The sequence below is a fragment of the Marmota flaviventris genome, chromosome 9 (genome assembly GCF_047511675.1).
Source record: "Marmota flaviventris isolate mMarFla1 chromosome 9, mMarFla1.hap1, whole genome shotgun sequence".
Lineage (NCBI taxonomy): Eukaryota > Metazoa > Chordata > Mammalia > Rodentia > Sciuridae > Marmota > Marmota flaviventris.
This window is the reverse complement of record NC_092506.1, coordinates 63,500,166-63,521,514: the sequence shown is the minus strand read 5'-3', so window position 1 is coordinate 63,521,514 and position 21,349 is coordinate 63,500,166. Positions and strand designations below refer to the sequence as shown.

General features: G+C 47.0%; 1 protein-coding gene across 1 annotated transcript; it reads left to right on the top strand.

Annotated features, from left to right (window-relative positions):
* The first annotated feature begins 4,965 nt into the window (after positions 1-4,965).
* On the top strand, positions 4,966-12,384 carry Klhl35 (kelch like family member 35). The gene is made up of 6 exons (XM_027942649.3): positions 4,966-5,860; positions 6,920-7,104; positions 7,839-7,957; positions 9,418-9,606; positions 11,024-11,212; positions 12,096-12,384. Exons 1-6 carry the CDS (start codon positions 4,974-4,976, stop codon positions 12,282-12,284), a joined length of 1,758 nt encoding a protein of 585 aa, XP_027798450.2. The 5' UTR covers positions 4,966-4,973; the 3' UTR covers positions 12,285-12,384.
* Positions 12,385-21,349: the final 8,965 nt, after the last annotated feature.

Sequence of the window (21,349 nt, the reverse complement as noted above, 5' to 3'; positions counted from 1 at the left end):
TGTGTGCTGTCTATGAGTTGTCAGCAGGAGGGTGGGGACAGAGCATACTGGGTTTGAGGCTCAGTTCTGGCCCTGTGATTTGAGGAGGAAATGTTCTCAGTAACTCTGGGATGGTGGCAGGATGGCTGAGCCCCTACCCTGTCAGTCACGATGCCAGGTGTCCTTAACAGCCCTGGCCCCAGAGGTAAAGCAATTGTCTAAGGCCATATAGCTTAGAACAGGCAGAGCCAGTGTCCCACCCAGAGACTGGCTCCAACCCACATCGCCTTCCATAACAGAGGGGGACAGGTAGTTAAATGCAGGGCTGGGGAGTGGGACAGCTGGTCCCTCAGCCATATGGAGGCACTCTGAGCTCCCCTATAGAAGAACAAGTCCTCACCAGGCCTCTGCCCCATGACAGGGGTGGCTTTGAGTTCTCAGGGCTTTGGACCTTCCTGAGGCAGGCGTACCCCTATGCCTAGCATAATGGGAACACCTGGGCCAAAAGTCAAAACGCAGCCCAGGGACCACATATGCCCCTTCCTGTTCTTCAATATTTGGGGTGTGTGCTCTCTGCAGGGAGGGGTCCACTGTGGAGTCAGGGCAGATCTTTAACTGTGAGTTTGTCCCAGGGGTCTGTATGTCTTGGGTGTGTCCCAAGGGGAAAGGGTGAGGCTGAACCCCAGCTCTAGCCTGCCTGAAGCAAATGCCACACTTCCCGGGAGCCAAGGGATGTGTCTCATCTCCAGACAAGGGTAGACAGAATTCTTGAGGCCTCAAAGTTTCTGGCACCTTCTTGAAGGAAAACAAAAGAGTCCCTTCCAAATGTTGACCCCTCATGTTAACCTCTAGGACTATCCCTCAGGGCTGAGGGGACTTACCCCTCCTTCCCTTGCTACTGAATATCTGGCAAATGCTTCTTAATGGGGCAAGGGTCAGCTCCAGCCTCTTCTCTGGACACAGGCAGTAAGTGAAACTGCTGGGCCAGTGTTGGGGTTGGGGGCATTTCCCTACCCAAAATGCACATCCCCCACCATGTTATGCCTTCTCTCCAACCCCTGTCAGGCCCACATAGGAAAGAGAATAAAACTTTCACACCAGTCCTTCCCTATCTAGTCAGTTCCCCCTGGCCAGGGTATCTGAGGCTCCTGGCCACACTTGGGAACCTTAAGACATCCTGAAATCTTAGGAGAGGAAAGTGGGGAGGGAGAGGGCTGGGGTCCCAACTGGAACAGCCAGCCCATACCCCATCCTCCAATCCAGGGCCAGTCCAGCTGCCACCCTTTCACCCCAAATAATGGAAGTTGGAGGGCGGTCATACCTTAGATGGGCAGACAGTCTGGCTTGTCTCCATCTAAGCCTGCAGCCATGGTCCACCCTGATTCCTCTTATATAACCTGGGGAACAGAGAAGGGGCCCTAGACCTCTGGCTGTCCCCTGTAAACCACTCCTTTCTTCCTTCTGACCTCAGAGGGTGGAGCCTCATCCTGTCTGAGCCCACTTTCCACCTTCTCCAGGCTTCTCTATGAACCCCCAGTCCCTTCTTCCCAAGAAGAGATATGAAGACCCCCAAATATCTCACATTCTTTAAATAATATTCACACAGGAAATCTTTTTTGCAGTATAAGGGCAGTTCACCATTCCCTGGAGCAAGTCCTCAGAACAGACTCTAGCCAAGCCTCAGGACTCACACTTGGTCAAGATCACCATGCGTGCCCCCATTCTGTCTGAGCCTGCTCTGCCTGGGTCAGGGTCTCCTCACACCTGGCCTTCTTCTAAGCAACCCAATATGATAGGCAGAGCAGGAATCTTGTGTATCCTGCCTGCTGAGATGAAGAGCCAGGCCAAGAGGTGGGCAGTGCTAATCAGGGTCACAACCATCACAACAGTGCCAGACTAGGTCCCAGGTGCCCAGGGTCTACCCAGATTCTTATCAAAGCAATCTTCTCCCCAAGTTGCTGTCCCCTTCCAAGAGGGCAACCCCGTAGATGTCAGGCTCTGTGGGCCTTTGTAGAGGCAGCAAGTCATCCAGAACCAGCCTGTGGAATCCTCTTCCTTGGCTCCAGGAGGCCAGGTCAGCCCCTCTCCACCCAACTCAGCCTGCCCAGTAACACCATGCCCTACCCCACTGAGCCCCCTCCAAGGGGCTTATCCCCCACTCATACCACACCAGACAGGCACAGGACCACATGCTATACAGACCCCTGTCACACACACAGACACACCACGGATATACAGGCCCACAACACACACAAGTCCGAGACACTCATGACATACATAAAAATGAACAAAAAGACACAGATACTGAGATAGAGTCAGGCAAAGTCCCACAATGACGTCTGCCATCAAGCAGGGATATGGATACAGCATAGTCACACAGAGGCAGAAGGAGAGAAACCTCAATCCACATCTGTGGCAGTCACATTCTTGGTCACTTCTGCAGCAGTGTGGTCATCCATCCACAAGTCCATACCACCTCAAGCTATAGTCACGCACTCCCACATTCACACATAGGTACACTGGAACACCAACACGTTGACAACCACCTCGCCTACCTGAGGCACACCACACACACACACACACACACCCCTGTGTATTACTGAAGGACAAGGCCAGCACAAGTCACTCCCAATCCCAGGCATACCAGATCCCAGAGTTGCACACACAGTCAATCCCACTCTTACTCCCACCCCCTCCCCTCCTGGGGCTGGTCCAAGAGTGGAACAAAAGCCCAGCGTCCACCCCTCCCCCTCCCCCTCCCCTCCTCCTCTCCTGCTGGCGTCCAGCCCCTTTGTCCTCCCACAGCTGAGCCTGAGTGGGAGTCTGGGCAGAGCGGCAGGGAGGGACGTTGGAGCCTGGCTGCTGGGGTGTAGGCAGCAGGTACAATCAGGAGTGGTCTTCGTGAAAGCATCAGCTGCGGAGCCTCTGGGAGAGGGAGTGGCCAGGTAAGTGCCAGGTAGCCCTGGGCAAGGCTCAGGATGCAGGGCTGACTGGTTGTGTGGTAGTGGTGTCAGAAGTCTGAGCTGTGTACATGTGAGTGAGTGTGGGGGTGACAGAGAGACAGGGAAGGTGGCATGTTGAGCTGACTTCCACAGGTGGGGCCTCAGTCTGCGTCATGACCTTAGCCAGGGCTTAGACTGCCCCATGGAAGAATGCTGACGAAGCCCTACCTGGGAAGCTCTACCTTCCATATTCCACCTGGGTGGAGCCCCCCATGCTCTAGACTGGGAATCCTCAGGATGGAAACTGGGTCTCAAGTCCCTGTGTCCATAGTTCACAGTACCTAGAGTGGTGGAGAGTAGAATGAAAAAGTACATGTGCACTTCCCAGGACAGAACCTCTTCCCTCCTCTCAGGGAGCCCCTCCAGCCCTGGGACATCTCAGTGGGGAGAAGTCCCTCCTTTTCCTGATGAGGCTGACCTCAGTGTGTGGCTTCATCCTGGGCTGGCTTAGCATACATAGAGGGCAACACACTGTAATGAACTGCCTTACCTCCCTCTGATGGTCTTTGGCTGCTCCAAGTCACACCCCCACCCTGGCCAGTGGCAGAGTAGCTAGGCATGCAGAGCCTCTACAGAGCCAGTCAGGGCTCAGCCCGCTCTACTTGGGCAAATGTAGTTAACTTCGTTGTCCACCAGGAAGCTTACTTTCTGTGAAGCTACGGTAGGGAGTCCACTGCCCAGCCAACCAGGTTGACACCAGGCAAGATCTCACCTCTAGAGGTGGCAGAGCAGTTGAGATCAGGAGAATGGAGGGAGAGGCAAGGGGTCGAGTGCAGAGCTGAGCTTCCCTGGAATAAGACATAAAGGTATGCTCCCCACCCTAGAGGGGTGCAAGCAGAGGCTGTATGCTCATAAGGTCCAAACCCTAACCAGTGGGGAACAGCTCTTCAGTCTGTGGAGTTCAGCTCTTCCAAACACCCCTCCTTTGCTCCTAGCAGCAAATCTCTGAGGGGGAGGTTCCCTCTGAGTGCTCACAACTTACCCAATCTAGGTCAGAGCGCTACAGCCAGGTTCTCTCCACTTCCCCACAACAGTAGGCACCTTCCCTTTACTCCTTTGGCTTCACTAATTCTACCCAGCCTTCTCAGTTTGAAGGACCCCTCAGGAACATTTCCCCTGAATCCCCTCAAATTGAGTTTACTACCCATTCTGTGAGCTCCCTAGATGCTTCATACTTCCCCCAGGGGACCTCTGCCAAACTGTGACCTCTGGGAAGTCTCTCAATAAATACTTGTTTCATTACATTCACTCGACTTTGAACAGGTCTAAGCACTTACTATAGCATGATGCTGTGCTGTGAGGGTGGGGCAGACATTAAATAAATATAATCAGAGTTTGGTCAATAGGAAGTACCTACACCTACGTACGGGAGAGCAGCAGCAAAGTTGGAGAAAGGGAGATAATTATTGTGCACCTGTGTGCACTTTCGTACGCACACACTGGAGTCCCTAGGGTAGTCTGAAACCCTTAATCAAATACTGCAGCTCCTGTCATGGAACCGTCCTTATAGAGATATTTTGTCCATGTTCCTGGAACCCTCCCTCCTTCACACCTTGGTGATGAAGACTCCCTACTGCTGGTAGCCCCGTGGCACTGTTCTATCCCTGTTGGAGTCCCTAAATACTGCTTAGGTTTTTGTAAACCGTTCCTTTATTGGACTCTCCACAAATTACCCTATTTGAGAGCCTGCCATCTGCCTCCTGCGGAGACTGATAGAAAAAAGCTTAGCGAGTCTGAAGAAAAAAGGGCAATATGGCTTTAGTGGGTGACGGGAGGAGGTGGTACGGATAGGGCAGAGGCTAGATTATAGCCACGAGTCTGGTTAGAAGAGCGTCTGAATGAATCCAAGCACACGTTACGTTTGTGCGTGCAAGAGTAAGCCAGTGAGCGAACTAAAGAATAAGTGGCTGGTTTGGGTCGCGAGTAGTGCCTCCTGATCCTAGGCCAGCCTCGCAGGAAAATTTCCCGACGCTGTGTTCTCCACCCTGCAGGATGCGGGAGGCCCCCGGCCCGCAGGATTCCGAGAGGGGCTGCGAGGCGCCGTGCGCAGCATCCTGCCACGCGCAGCGCGTCCTGCAGACCCTCAACGCTTATCGGCGAAATGGCATCCTCACCGACGTGGTTCTGCGCGCCGGTGGCCGCGACTTCCCCTGTCACCGTGCCGCGCTCAGCGCGGGCAGCGCCTATTTTCGCAGCCTGTTCGGGGCCGGTCGACACGAGCGCTGCCTCGCCGTGGTGCCGGTGGTACAGATGTCACCCGAGGAGCCTGGCACCAGGCCGACAGGCAGGGCAGCGGCTGCGGCGCTAGCCGTGGTGCTCGACTACGTCTACGGCGCGGGCGTGCGGCTGCGCGCCGAGGAGGAGGCGGCCGCCGTGCTGGCGCTGGCCGAGAGGCTGGGAGTGGTGGGCCTGCGCGAGGTCTGCGCTCGCTTCCTCGAGGGCCGCCTGCGCGCCCACAACAGCCTGGCGCTGCGCCGAGTAGCCGCCGCTTTCTCGCTCGCCTCTCTGGCAGAGCGCTGCGGCCGCGTGCTGCGCCAAGCCTTCTCCGAGGTGGCACGCCACGCTGACTTCCTGGAGCTGACACCCGACGAAGTGGCGGCGCTGCTGGCAGACCCCGCGCTGGGCGTGGCACGAGAAGAGGCGGTATTCGAGGCAGCCATGCGCTGGGTGCGGCACGACGCGCCCGCCCGCCGCGGGCAGCTGCGGCGCCTGCTGGAGCACGTGCGTCTCCCGCTGCTGGCGCCCGCCTACTTCCTGGAGAAAGTGGAAGCTGATGAGCTGCTGCAGGCCTGCGGCGAGTGCCGTCCTCTGCTGCTCGAGGCCCGCGCCAGCTTCATCCTGGGCCGAGAGGCCGGCGCGCTGCGGGCCCGGCCGCGGAGGTACGGCCGGCCGCCGCTTCCCTTCCTCCTACCCTCCGCTAGTTCCGTGTTCTTCAACTACCCACTCATTCTTTAACCATTACTTAATTCACTTAGTCGTGCGTATTGAATGAAATTCAGTCATTCGTGCAACATTTCATAGGCCCAGTGCCCAGAATACTGCCCTCCAGGAGATAACAGAGCAGTTGGGAGAGGCACAGAGGTCGTCCTGGAACACACTCTTTTTCTTGCAGATCATCTATAACTCTGAGTGCTTACTCTGTAGGTCTTGAAGTGAGTGCTTTGGAAACAACCCTTGCTCTCTAGGAGCCCAGTGACTAGCGATTGATATAAATGGGCGGGGCATGGAGAGTTAAATAGGGGTTTTACCCCAATCCCCAGAATGCCAGACCAGTAGACTACGGGTGGAGTAGTCCAAGATGATCTGTCACCTCAAGGACAAAAGAAGGGATGACATTTTTACCCACTAAATCTCTTAACAGTAAGGCCAGGGCCTGGGGCAGAGATAATTCTCACTGTCAAAGGAATAAGGAAACCGCTGAGTTAAGAGTTTGGAAAATCTGGTGAGGTCAGAAGCCTGAAGGGTGGAGGGGGTCGGGGAAGGGTTGCTTTGCTGAAAGAGTGAGCAGTCCTATTCAAAGGAATTACCGGATGGCTTGGGGGATGGAAGCCAGAAAAGTGTGAAGAGGATGGATTCGTAATGGGATCTGGCTTTGAGCAAGCTGTAGCCTGTGATCCTGTTTCCTCCCCTGTAAAAGGGGTAGTAATCCCTACCTCCTACCATAGTCACGATTAAACGAGGTGATTTTTATGGGGAAGGACTTTTTAAAGTTTCTTTTTTTTTTTTCTATAACTCAGAAGTGAACAGAATAAAATTCGTGACCTTTTCCCATTGGTAACCAAAGGGAAGGTTGGCAGTGATGGAGTTCAGTGGGGTCCCTGGAGAGGTGGGTATTTAGGTATGGAAGGGCAGAAGTATTGTAGTGTGGTCAGCAAGGGTTGAAAAAGGGCTACACCTTGGTTGCTGGTCAACAGGCCTTGGGTTTATCCCCACGCCAGATTCATGGACCTGGCTGAAGTGATCGTGGTCATTGGTGGTTGTGACCGCAAGGGTCTCCTGAAGCTACCTTTCGCCGATGCATACCACCCAGAGAGCCGGCGCTGGACCCCACTGCCCAGCCTGCCTGGCTACATGCGCTCAGAGTTTGCGGCCTGTGCTCTTCGCAATGACGTCTACGTTTCTGGTGAGGGCGGGGCCACAGCAGGAGCCCCACAGGATTGGCTCAGAGCCTCCTGCACACCGCCCCTTTATTTTTCCCCTCCAGTCGGGAGACAGGGGCGGGACTTTGCCTGATAACCTACAGATATTGGCAGAAGAGGTATGTAGTCTAGCAGGGGGACACACTGGTGTAGCTAGTGGTGTCCTTCAGCAGCATAAGTGCTGGGCTTGGGAGCCAGAACATGAGGCATTCAGCAGGTCATTCCTGAACTCCCACGTCTCATGAGTTTGCTTATGGAAACTAGGTACCATAATTCCTGCTTCTCATGGAGGGTTGAGAATGGAAATGAAATCATGAAGGTGAAAGCAGAAGTGATGTAGGATTACTGCCTTACCCTCTACCCCTTCCCCCATCCCTGTGCAGATGGCTCTGCTTTCCCCTGGTCTCCAGAACATTCCTGAAGCTCCTACTCTTGCCTAGAGTCCCCACCCCGACGTTTGCTTCCCTGAGTACAAAGCACCCAAGGCACCCAGTGAAGATTATGTCTTTCTTCCTTATTCTGTTCCTCAAGAGCCCTAACTCAAGATCTTCTCTTCATTCAAAGCAGTCTGGGATCAGAGGGTCTTACAATGGCTCAGAGGATGTCCTTTCTACTTTCTATCCTTAACCCTTCCTTTGGGCGTCTGTGTTTCTGTTTTTTGGGGGGTGCTGGGGATAGCAAGAGGGCCTGGAGGCAACAGTTGCTTATTTCTCCCTAGGGGGTCATATCAACAGCCGTGATATGTGGATGTTTAGCTCCCATCTGCACACCTGGATCAAAGTAGCCTCGCTGCACAAGGGGAGGTGGAGGCACAAGATGGCAGCTGTGCAGGGTCAGGTAGGCATACAATGTGATTATTACCGTGGGACCCAAGACACAGATGTGGACCATCTGGGGGAAGGCTCTCTATGAACCTCCGGAAGTAAGAAGGGATCTGAGGTCCAAGAAAGGAAAGGAACTTGCCTAAGATCACATAATACTACTAATGCTAACAATAATAGCCATTACTGTAATAATGCAGGCTAGTGGTCAAAGGTGGTGAGCTGTGGGGCCAAACAGTCCAGGTTTGAAACTTGACTCTTCCACTTAAGACAAAAACTTCTAGTTGGGTGTTGGTAGTGCATACCTGTAATCCTTGCAACTGGGGAGGCTAAGGCAGGAGGATTGCAAGTTTAGGTTAGCCTCAGTAATTCAGGGAGATCTTCAGCAACTTAGGGAGATCCTCTCTCAAAGTATAATTAATTATATATATATATATATATATATATATATATATATATATATATATATATATATTGTGTGTGTATAGTTGTAGATGGACACAATACATTTTAGTTAATTTATTTTTATGTGGTGCTGAGGATTGAACCCAGTGAGTACCTCACATGTGAGAGGCAAGCACTCTACCATTAAGCTACAACCCTAGCCCTCCCTCCCTTTTTTTTTTTTTTTTTTTTTTTTTTTTGAGGACTGTATTTGTAGGTCAGTGATAAAAGTGCCCCTGGATTCAATCCCCAGCACAAAAAAAAGAAAAGAAAAAAATTCTGCCAATTATCTTTATAAACTACATCCTGAATTCAAAAACACAAAAATGCTGGGTTCGGCAGTGCACGCTTGTGATCCCAATGGTTTGGAAGATGGGGCAAGAGGATCGGGAGTTCAAAGCCAGCCTCAGCAATATATCAAGGCCCTAATCAACTCAGAAGACCCTGTCTCTAAATAAAATATAAGAAAGGGCTGGGGATTTTGATCAGTGGTTGAGTGCCCCTGAGTTCAATCTCCAGTACCAAAAGGAAGGAAGGAAGGAAGGTAAAAATATTTATTTGGCACCAGGGGTTGAACCCAGGGATGCCACTAAGCCACATTCTCCAGCCCTATTTTGTATTTTATTTGGAGTCAGGGTCTGAGTTGCTTAGCGCCTCGTTATTGCTGTGACCCTCCTGTCTCAGCTTCCCTAGCCGCCAGGATTACAGGGGTGCGCCACCAAGCCCGGCACAGAAGTGCTTTTTAGCATTGATTAAGTGGAGGTGGTAATACTCTAGCTGTTATAAGTAAGCATCAGGTATTTGTAATCTGCATTTTAGAGACCAGCCTCATTATCCCAGTTAAGGAGAGGAAGCATCTCAGCGAAGTTCCCTAACTGGGTGAAAGATGCCCAGGTGGTGTCTGTGCTTAAGATTTGCCCATGTTAATTTGGAAGCTGGGGTGGTGACAGTTGCCCACTCAGACTAAAGCGGTGGAGCCGCAGATTCGCCCATGGCCCTGACTCCAGACACCACTGATGTTCTCACCTACAGCTGTTCGCGGTGGGTGGCTTCGATGGCCTTCGGCGCCTGCGCAGCATGGAGCGCTATGACCCTTTCTTTAACACCTGGACCGCGGCCGCGCCCCTGCCAGAGGCGGTGAGCTCTGCGGCGGTGGCGACCTGTGCTGGTCGTCTCTACGTTATCGGGGGCGCTGGGCAGGATGGCTTCAATACCGACAAGGTGGGTGCAGGTCTAGGGGCGTGGAAGGGGCATTAGAAGTTATAGGGAATCAGCGGTGCTTAGTGTGCGTCAGCCGTAAACTTGGGTGTTTGTGTGTGCTGGTCCATTTTCTCAATCACGTCAGCAGCCCAGGAGTCAGCCTAAGATTTCAGGCACGGCAATGAATTCAGAGAAATGACCCGAGTGTCACACCAGCAGCACACCTGGACTTGAGTATTCGGGCTGATCCCATCCATATGGGTCTCATAGATTTAAAAATTAAGTGAGGGCAGGGATAGGATTGAAGTTTTTTCTCCATCCCTCTCCAAAAATACATTCATTCAAAGCCTAGAAGGAAAGGAAACAGCCCCACCACCTAAGCATAAGTACTACAAATATTTCCACAAATTGACTTTTGCTTTTCTGTATTAGTTTTATGTTCTTACTGTAAAATTTTGCATTCTGCTTTCTAGTTTAAGTATAAGCACTTTCCACATGCTTAGAACTTAATGGCCATCATTTCAGTGTCTTGTAACATCCCACTGGGTGGATGAACTATATATAGTCTACTAATCTATTGTAGCGTTTAGTTTTTTGTGAATAAAAACTTATTTTTTTCATGGCTGCTCCCTCCCTCCCCTGATGGCCTCACAAGCCTGTGGTCCTGGTACCCCAATTTTTCCCAAATTAGGAACCCTCACTCCTCCTTATTCCCAGGACTCCATTTCTCCAGCAAACCTTCCTGGAGTGGAATAGGGGACACCAGTAGCGGTTGGTGCCATTCCACACCTTCTCATGTAGCACTCATTTATTAAAGGCTATTCTGGGAGGCCTTCAAGGATACAACTGAGGAAAGAGTAATGGTAAACAGGCAGCCAGCTACAGGTGTGCACCCCTGAAAGGCCTGTAGCAGCTGTAGCAGCAGGCTGCAAGGTGTGTTAGCTGGAACATCGCCATAACCCCAGAGGCACCATGAAAGAGGATTGACAATGTATACAACCAGGGACAAATCTCTGTTGAGGAAAAAAGAGGAATATGGATAGTACCTTCACCTGCTAGGACATGAACCTCTCCCAGCTTGATATTGGGCTCAGATGATTAATCTCATTAGGGCCTAATTTCTCCTCCATTAAAGGTACTGTTCCTTTGGTGGAGGAGGTAGGAAACACCCCGAAGGGCTTTAGGAGTGGGTGACATTTGAGCTGGACCTTGAAAGATGAGGAGGCTTTTGACAAAGGGCATCCAGGGATTGGGGATAGAACATAGAAAGCAGAACTAGGCTGATAGCAAGGACAGTGGGTCTCTACATTCCAGACACTAGCCCAGGCCTGGTTGATATTGGTGGTGTGCTGAGTATCCCTGGGGAACGAAGTGGAAGGACACGGGCAATGGGGCACTTGGAGATAAGCTTCACCACCACTGCTTTCCTGCCCCTCAGGTACAGTGCTTTGACCCCAAGGAGGGCCAGTGGAGCCTGCGGTCACCAGCGCCCTTCTCCCAGCGGTGTCTTGAAGCTGTCTCCCTTGAGGATACCATCTATGTGGTGGGGGGCCTCCTGAGCAAAATCTTCACCTATGACCCTGGCACAGATGTCTGGGGGGAGGCTGCTGTCCTTCCCAGTCCCGTGGTAAGTGGAGGATCCATAGCCTGGGCCCTGGCAATCAATGGTCCATTCAGGAAAGTGGATCTTGGAAGTGGTGGGTCTTATGTGGTACATGATTCTCTAGCTCTGTCCTCCCAGTAATGATCAAACTTTCACAGATGAGGCAGCTGGCCTTAGAGAGGTTGGCCCAAGGCCACCGATTAGGATATATTAAGGCAAAGCCTAGAACTGCAAGTGCTGTATCTTTGAGTGAAGGGTTGATCTCAATGACCCTTCAGTGTGTTTTTTCCTACCTCCAAAGGCCACCAGCTGACAACATGTTGTGCAGTGGGAAGTGGGGGAGGATTCTGCTAAGTTTACTTGCTCCAGTAGTACCACAAACAGGAGGTCCAGGTCAGCTACTCTGGTGCCTATAGTTCCTTGTCTCCTGGACTTTCTATCTCCTTCCAGAGACTCCAGAGACTATGGGGAGGTGTGGTTGGACTGGTGGTCCCTGCCAATCCTGACCTTCAGCATTCCTAAGAACCAGGAGATTTCTGGCTTCTTAGGTGTTGGTGATGTGATTATCATTCCCGGTGTATTTACTATATCCCAGGCAACATTGCCTTTGCCTCCTAAGGCACTATGTACAATGCTTTACATACTTATTCCCATTAACTGTGGAAGAGTACCCTATGAAGAAAGTACTATTATTCTTCACCCTTTGCAGATGAGGAAACTTAAGGCCCAGAGCAGATGACCTGATTATGCCATTCATTTAAGAAGGGTCAAGCCAGAGCCTGAACTCTAATTTCTGCCTCCCTACGTTTGTAGGGAAAGTTTCTATTATCTGGTCTGGCCAGCTAGGATTGCAGTATGGAGCCCCAGGCTGGACCCCATAGTTGACTGTCTCTCTTTGTCCATCCAGGAGAGCTGTGGCTTGACTGTGTGTGATGGGAAGGTCCACATCCTCGGCGGGCGGGATGATCATGGGGAAAGCACCGATAGGGTCTTCACCTTTGACCCCAGCAGTGGGCAAGTGGAGGCCCAGCCATCCCTGCAGCGCTGTACCAGCTCCCATGGCTGTGTTACTATTGTTCAGAGCCTGGGCAGGTGATTCAGATTGGGACTGCCTGAGCCAGGAGACAGGCAGGGAGAATACAGGCATACCACTCTCCCCTCCTGGAACCTCCAATGTCAATGGCCCTTTAACTTATTGCCCCCTTTTCTTGTGAAAATAAAACCTCATTCAAAGGTTGGTGTGTGTGTGTATTCCAAGGTGAGCCTCCTTGGCCTGGAGATGCAATCCCTAACATCTGCTCCCTGCTTTTATTGTTTTCAAAGCACTTTTACACCATCTTAGTCCATCAAGCTGCTGTATCAAAATAACCTTAGATTAAACAACTTGTAAACAATAGAAATTTATTTTTCACAGTTGTGTAGGGAAGTTCAAGATCAAGGCACTAGCAGACTTAGTGTCTGGTGAGGGTTCTGTTTCACAGATGGCGCTTTCTTGCTGTGACCTCACCTAATGGAAGTGGGCAAGGCATCTCCCTTCAAAAAGGCACTAGTCTCAAGTGACTGCATGAGTTCCCCAAAGGCCACACCTCACAATATCATTACATTGGGTATTAGGTTCCATTCAGCCCATAAAACACTCATTACCTCATTTACCTTCAAAACAGCACTGGACATTTTCTAAAAGTATGAAATATTTCATGAAGGATGAAGGACACCAGAGTCACAGGCCTGAGAACCCAGCCAGCCTGGCTGTGCACCTGGACCTGCCAGATCCCCAATATCAATATTAGGCACAAGTTCCTGATGCCATTATAAACACGTGGTGTGGCCTGAGGCTCTAGGGGCAGTGACAAAACTGCTGGGTAGGTGGGGGTGTGCTTAATAGAGAGGGAACAAAACAAACCAGGCAGATTTTGAAGCTAAGCCCAAGGCTGGAGGCCCTGGCCAGGCCCATCTGCAGAAGCCCCCTTATTTATGCTCAGATTGCCTTTTGAAGAGGAGTTATCATCTGTTCCTCATATCTCCCTCCAGAACAGGGCCAGACCCTCTGCCCTCCCCATCTTCCAGAGCCCCAGGGCCTGTCTGCAGTCTTTCCAGCTGGGGCTGGCACATCATAGCCAGACACAAAGACCCAGGTCCCAGCTGGGCTGTGACCCACCGATTATCCCAGATTAAGGAGCCTGTGACCATCTGGACACAACTGATAATGGCAGCAGGGGGAGGGGAGGGGAAGCCCAGACCCACCAACTCTGCCTATCCCACCCCACGAGTAACAGAACAAAACTATGAAGGTGCCACATTATTTACCTACCCAGGAAAAAGGAGGACATCCAGGGCAAACTCTTTCAAAAAGAGCATCTTACCTGGGTTGGATATTTTCTGTGCCAGGCAGAGTGCCCCATTTCCTCCATGCTCACCATTTTGTCCCCAGTGCCAATGTTCTTTCCTATTTTGTGTGCCTAGGCACACCTGATACCCTACACCCGAGTTACCCACTCTCTTCTTGTGCTCCATATCTGTTGCCCCTCTTTTATCACCTAGCATATAACCCAGGCTTTTTATGTGACATCTCTAAGTTCCTAAAACACACCCAGAGGAGGCCCTAAGGCCTGTTGTGAGCTTCACCTCTATCCCTCAGTGCCTGAAACAAGGCCACTTACAAAATACACTCAATCAAATTTCCTGGATTTGTACCTTATACCTTTGAGGTAGGCACTATCACCATCTGCCTCTATCCTCACAAATGAGGAAACAGAATTGTCAAGTGGGGTTGAGGGTATAGCTCAGTGGTAGAGTACTTGCCTAGCATGCACAAGGCCTTGGATTAGGCCCCCAGCACCACACACGCACACACACACAAAAATTGTGAAGTGACTTACTTAAGGTTACTGGGATGGTAAACAGTGGCAGAGTGAGGATTCAAACCTGGGCCCAGCCTTCTCCAAAGGCTGCTCTCTCCATGCTGCCTCACCCAGGCTCTGCTAAGGAAACAATCTTGTTGAGCACACCACAGTTGTATAGAAAGAAGTAGAAACTACCATCAATTCCACCCCGAGAAATCCTGGTCTGATAGGATATTGTCTGCCCTTGAGCCTCCAACTGGATGAGGTCAGACATGGTTTAAGCCCTTAAAGAGTGAGGCTCACCAGAAAATAATCAGAAGGGAACACACCAAGTGTTCTAATCTCCTAGGACTTATTGGTTAGCTAGAGATCATACAGAGAATCTCCTTGGCTCCGATTTCCCTGCCCTTTGTATCCAAGGCTGACTCTTGAATGAGAAAGCCTGTTACCATTCTCTAGGAAGCCAGACCATGAAAATCTTAAGCATAGATAGACCCCTTAGCCATGCAGAGTATTTTGTTTTGTTTTTGCAGTACTAGAGATTGAACCCAGGGGTGCTCTGCCACTGAGCTACATCCCCAGCCCATTTTTTTGAGACAGGGTGTTACTAAATTGCCCAGTCTGGCCTAAAACTTACAATCTTCCTGCCTCAGCCTCCCAGGTAAGTGGGAGTAGCTGGGATTGCAGACATGCACCAACACACCCAGCAGCCATGCAGGTTTAACATGCTCTCCCAGTTGAGAACAGAGGCTTAATAGAACCCCCAGACCCAAATCTAGTTGTTGAGTTCTAGCAATTTATAATTGATATTTTATGTTATTCTTTCTTAGTAGTCTTTTAAAGAACAATAACCAAACTTGTATGTTAAAAATAGAATGGGGCTGGGACTGTGGCTCAGTGGTAGAGAGCTTACCTAGCACGTGTGAGGCACTGGGTTCGATCCTTAACACCACATAAAAATAAATAAATAAAGGTATCGTGTCCATCTACAACTAAAAAAAAAAAATTTTTTTTAAATATAGAATGCAGTTCAATTTATCTTGCAATTACCATAGATTCATAGGATTTTTATAAATTTAAAACACATCAAGATTTTGACACTCTTATACCATGAAAGACTATTTCATCATTATAAAAATTATTTCATACGATTTAATCCAAACTATGCTAGACAAGACTAAGATAATAATGGAAGGATGACGGTATTACCTAGAAGGAAGATGCAATAGTAAAAATGAAATCATCACTATCATATCATCCTTCAATTTCCTTATTGTGTTTCCCAAAGTGTTGTATCATCTTTTAGAAGTCCAGAAACATCAACTGATAATTCAGGATTTCTTATTTTTCTAGTCATAATGAAAAAAGAGAAGAAAATTGAGAGAGGACATCATATAAATCAGAAAACGAATGTAGACACATAGCAGCACTCCAGAATGGTGGTGCAATATTCACATAAACAAAAATATTTCTTAGATTCATTTTGGTAATGAATGAATTATTTCTAAATACACAAAAAATGGTATTTTCATCCAGTTTAATCATAATAGGAAGATTGTATTGCTCTTTTTGTAACAAAAACCTGGACCATCCTGTTTTGCCAAAAAGTGGTGTGACAATATTTTTTCATCTTTACAGTTACTATGCATCATAATTTACTAGGTACAATTCATAGGTAGAGAAAGGCTGAAAGCAGTTGTGCCCAAAGTGACTAGAGGGAAACAGATGGGATAGAGAATTTTGTTTTTAATACTGGGGATGGAACCCAGGGGTGCTGTACCATTGAACTTCAACCCCAACCCTTTTTATATTTTGAGACACAGTCTTGCTAATTGCTGAGGCTGGCCCTCCACCTTAACAATCCTCCTGCCTCAAGCTCCCAACTTATTGGGATTATTGGCATGTGCCTTGTACCTGGTTAGATATTTTTTAAAACTATGGATTGATCATTACAATTGGCCTTTTTAAGTCTAAAACATGCTTTATAATTAGGGAATAAAGAAAATGGTTGCCATCTCAATAAAACTACAAGCCATCAAAAATTTCAAAGTATTATATGCTGAGGATACAAGTGCAAACACAAAACAGTGAAAGCAATGATAAATCAGAGCCTATTAGAGATGTATTTGAAATCTGAAATCAGTAGTTACAAGATGAATATGTTCCAGTTTCATGCATGGCAAACTACTTCATTGCATTTAAGGGACAGTGCTCATTTTATCTCCAAAGACAAGGAATACATGAAATTATCTGCTGTTTTAATTTACATGCGCACACATGTATCTTCACATAGATATTTATGAGTGAAAGCCTTAAGGAAATATATTTCATACCATAAAATTCATCCATTTAAAAGGTCCAGTAATTTCTAGTATATTCAAAAATATGCTGTATTTGTTAAGATTTGAATAGTTTTGAGTATTTGAATGCCTGTTAAACCTTGCAATTATTTTTTACTATCACTCTTAGTTCTGTAAATCATTTGTAAAATGACTTACAACATAAATGGGGGTGTCCATTGCACCAAAACAGTGAACAATGATGACCACCTTTCCTGGTATGTTGAGGGAAAAACCATAGAGTCAGCAATCTATTTCCTTTAAACCACCCAAGCAGGAAAGCAGCCCTAGTATTGTGCCTATTCTCTCCCTTTAAAAGGAAAACATCCTTAAACAAGAAGACCAGGGAGCTCTGTCTTCTCTAGGCAATTTTGGATGCAAAGATTTAGCTCTTTGGCTCACCACACAAAGGGCTGAGGAGCAGATTGCTCAGGACAGTGGATGGCCCACCAGGGAGAGTGAAATAAATCTATCATAGTATACTCCCTGCTCAGTGAACAAAGGCCCAGCTGCACCTGGCCAGGTTAGGCTATTGATAAGTCATTCCTAACCTAAGATTTCATGTGACTTGTTCTCAAATCAGAAATGAAAATTTTGATATCCTAAATATTTTCAATGCCTAAGAGAAACTGCCATCCTCCTAAGATATATACTGCATGAGTTAAACTGTCAACTAAGGTTAGTAATGTAATCTGCCCGTTACAGGAATGCTGGACAGATTAAATGAGATGTTAACAGGATATAAATTGTTTCCTCACCGCAGCCATGCTGCTTATGTTATAAATGTATTTTTTTTTTCTTTTTAATACTTTGTAGACTGTTAGGTGCTTTACTCTTTTTTTGGTTGTCAATGGACTTTATTTATATGCAGTGCTGAGAATCAAACCCAGTGCTGCACGCATGCTAGGCAAGCATTCTACCACTGAGCCATAACCCCAGCCCCTATAAATGTAGCTTTGGTTAACAGAGAAAGAGCTGGTAGACAAAACAGTAAAAACAATCTTTGAGGTTGAAAATGCTGATTCTCAATGGCACCTAAATATTTTTATAATTCGGTGTTGGCAAGCCCCACTTTGAAATGTAACAGCTGCATTTGTACATAGCAACATGGGAGTTCAGGAGTCATTAGACAGCAACTGGGTCAAGGCATGGCAAAAGGCATAATTTCCCACTTATAATATGGGTACATCGATACCTGCCTACCTGTGACCCTTGAACAACACAGGTTTGAACTACATAGGCCCATTTGTTTATTTATTTATGTGGTGCTGGGGATTGAACCCAGGGCCTTGTACATGCAAGGCAAGCACTCTACCAACTGAGCTACATCCCCAGCCCTTCCATGGTCCACTTATACATAAAACTTTTTTTTTTTTAAGATTTGTGAGAACTTGTAAAAGCTTGCAAATGAACTGTGTAGCCTATGAATATTGAAAAAAATTAAGACAGGTATGTCATGAATACATAAAATATATATAGTCTACTTTATCATTACATGAAATACAGTTATCTATTACAAAGTTGAAATTTATTTTTAAAAAACTTAGAAACTATACATGGTATAAAGATGTAGCACTCGTCAGGTGTGGTGGCACACACTGTAATTCCAGGAACTCATGAGGCCAAGGCAGGAAAATCAGATTCAAGGCAATCCTCAGCAAGTTAGTAAGGCCTTAAATAATATAACAAGAATTTGTGTAAAATAGATAAAAAATAAAAAGGCTGGGGATGTGGTTCAGTGATTAAATGCCCAGCCCGTGCGGCGTGCGCACACACACACACACCAAAGTCCAAAAGATGCAGTATTAAATAACTGCATAAAATTAACTAGTTAATACTGTACAACTGTAATAATTTCAGAGCCATGTCCTGTTGCTCTTGCAGGGAGCTCAATTATTGCCCCACTTAAAATGCCCTGAAGTGCTTCATTCTTGAATGAATGAATGACTGGTATCTACAGTAAATTGCTTTACTGCAGTAATATAATAATATGCAAAACGTGTTCATTGTTTATGTTATCAGTTAAGGATTTATAAAGCTTTTAGGGAGTCAAAAGTCATACTGGGACTTTTCAACCACATGGGGTGTCTCTAATCCCGACACTGTTCACAGGTCAACTGTAGAATAACAGCACTTACTGGGCACTTGCTGAGTTAGGCAGCGTACTGCATGCTAAGAGCTCTACATGCAGTCTGGAGTAGGCAGAGATGTTAATTGATGTGTCCTGCTCACATAAAAAGTTGTGGACTGGTATTGAATTGACTGGCTTAAAGACTAGGGTTCTTAACTATTGCTATTATGTCTCCAGAAATATATTTTATGTGGAAAGGCAGACCCTAGTCAGATATATATATTTTATGTGGAAAGGCAGACCCTGAAACTTCTTGGCCCTCCCCTTGGAGATATAGTTGTGGGGAGGCTCCACAAATAATCACACTTCACTGTGTGCTCCAACAGACTTTGTGATAGTGACAGTTTGCAAGCCCAAATACTTCCCCCTTTAAAACCCTTTCCCCACTATCCTCACCACATTTTCTATGCTTCTCCTGGTTCTATACACTGATGGTGCAATTTTGGTCTTCAACCTTCACTTGCCTGGAGTCTTGTAAGATTTCACACATCCAGGTGCTCTCTCCTTGCTTATGGACAACTGATTTAGCCATGCAAGTCCTGCAATCTGTCACCAGCTGCCAAGAATCCTAACAACCTAACATCTAAGAGCCTGACAGTAACCTATTAGTGGAGAGTCCACAATAGGCCTCAGCACTTGTCTTCATATTGCCTCATTATCACCAGTGGGATCCAAGGACAATTTTACAACAAAACTTTAGCTGCTCAGCATTAATACCTTACCTATTGTGGGGACAGAGACCCTGTGCTATAACGCTCGGCCATCATCATCATCATCATCAACATCACCATCATCATCTGCAGTTTTCCCTATGTACCAGTTCAGTAAGTTTTGTTTCTTCCTCTCCAAGCTGCTACTTACAGCAGTCTTGTTACAACATCACCTGCTGGGAAGTTTATTTTGTCCCACAAAGAACTTCCAATTCTAAGTGGATTGATGAGGTTTGCAGAAAAATCATCAGGAAAGTAATTTACCACTACATACAAAGATCTGTAACTGGCTGTGCCAGTACTAAATGCAAAGGTCTCAGATGACAACTGTCTTAACCTGTTTGCATCACCCAGTTCTCTATGAATACTCCAATTAGTTTTAACACTTCACTACAAATAATCATGTCTCAACTACATCAGCACAGGCTAAGAAATAATAGGAATAAAGCAGCTTAGCTTAGTGAAAATATTTGGACTTTTGATAATAGCTCAGTGGGACAGCCCTTAACCAACATGCTCAAGGACCTGGATTTGACCCCTAGCACCACCCAAAATACAATAAAACCCCACCAACATTTTTAGCAAAATTTGCAAAACACCTAGTGTTACCTACAAGGGATAAATAAAACTTTCCCAGTTCTGGTGGAAGAGCGAAAGAGCTGCCTGTCAATTTTGGGGGCAAGCACACAACCATTTTACATATGCAGTTACCCCCACAGGCAGTCTTTACAATATCTCACTCTCAAATCTTCCCAGAAACCTTTCATCAGTTGAGAAGGCTCATTCTTAGGATAATGTTCACCCCACTTATTTTTGTTAAGTCAGGTTTTAGTTTCTAGACATAAGGTATTACAAAGTAAACTCACCCAAGGCCAGTAAATGGGTCACTACCACTTTAGTTATGCCAATGATTAGAGAATTCAGAAGTCCGTACAGGTTGTGCTTGCTATCCATGGGTTTTATGTTCAACCAACCACCAATGAATTAATAAAAATAGATTATGCTTATACTGAACATGTATGGAGTTCTTTTTAAGGCATAAATAATCTAGATGATATAAAGCATATGGGATGATGTGCTTAGATTACATATGAATATCATATGCCATTTTATTGAGACTTGAGGTCTTTGGGGGTCCTGGAACTAATCCTCTACAGACATACTGTGTAGGCATTAAAGGTTCTTCCACAAGGGTAAGACATGTCTGCAAGACAAAAAGTTCTAGAGATACGTTGTACAACAATGAATGTACTTATAACACTATAGAAGTATACACTTAAAAATGGTTAAGATAGTAATCTTTATGCTGCATTTGACACAAGTTAATGGGGAACATGGATACAGATGTCCTGTGAACACCATTTAATTCAGTGAAATATTAAGCCCTTACCATAACAATGTACAGTGCAGGTGCTCGTTCGACTCTATATAGTTAAGACAACCAAATAATCAAACAGCACTTCTGAGGCAATCGATGGAACCAAGTTTTTTTTTATCACCAGCCAGATAGCATTTCCACCAGGATGATGGAGCCACCTGACTTGGCCTCCCATTCCTATAACAGCTGTCATTAGGAAGCTGTATGTAGTGGTTATATGTAGTGGTAAATTACTTTCCTCTGTGACCAATCAAAATGGTCTACCAGTCTTGTAGGATTTTTCAGCCAACTTTACCTTCACCAATTTCACCTAATCAAAAACATCCAATTTCTCACAAAATACAGTCACTGGTAGCAAATATTTCTAAACAGATGAAACTGTAGACAATTTAGGTGTTTTTAATAGTATTCCAGGCTATAAAAGCTAACTGCATAGGACTTAGGATGTGGACTCTAATGACAGTTTTACACTGCTTAAGGCAATTCACTTCTAAGATTTAAGCACAATAGCACAGTCAAATCCCCTTTACACTTCCAAACCAAATTCTTCTTCTAAACCTGTAATCCTGAAACATAATTAATCAAAGTGCTGCCTGCCAGCTGTCAATCTTCACAATCTCATCTTTCTCTGGTTAGCTCTGCTTGGTTCCTCCAGTTCTGGCCCTTTGCAAATACTGCAAATATGGCTTAAACCAAAATGATATGTTCAACAGTCCAACATAACTCAGCTTGAATAGTGGACAGAAAGTCTAGTCAGGCC

What these genes read in the sequence shown, in the direction of transcription:
- Klhl35 (XM_027942649.3), top strand. Translation starts at nt 4,974, where the DNA reads ATGCGGGAGGCCCCCGGCCCGCAGGATTCCGAGAGGGGCTGCGAGGCG. An exon ending in CTGCGGGCCCGGCCGCGGAG is followed by an intron (nt 5,861 to 6,919) that starts GTACGGCCGGCC and finishes TCCCCACGCCAG; the next exon opens with ATTCATGGACCTGGCTGAAG. An exon ending in CTGTCCTTCCCAGTCCCGTG is followed by an intron (nt 11,213 to 12,095) that starts GTAAGTGGAGGA and finishes TTGTCCATCCAG; the next exon opens with GAGAGCTGTGGCTTGACTGT.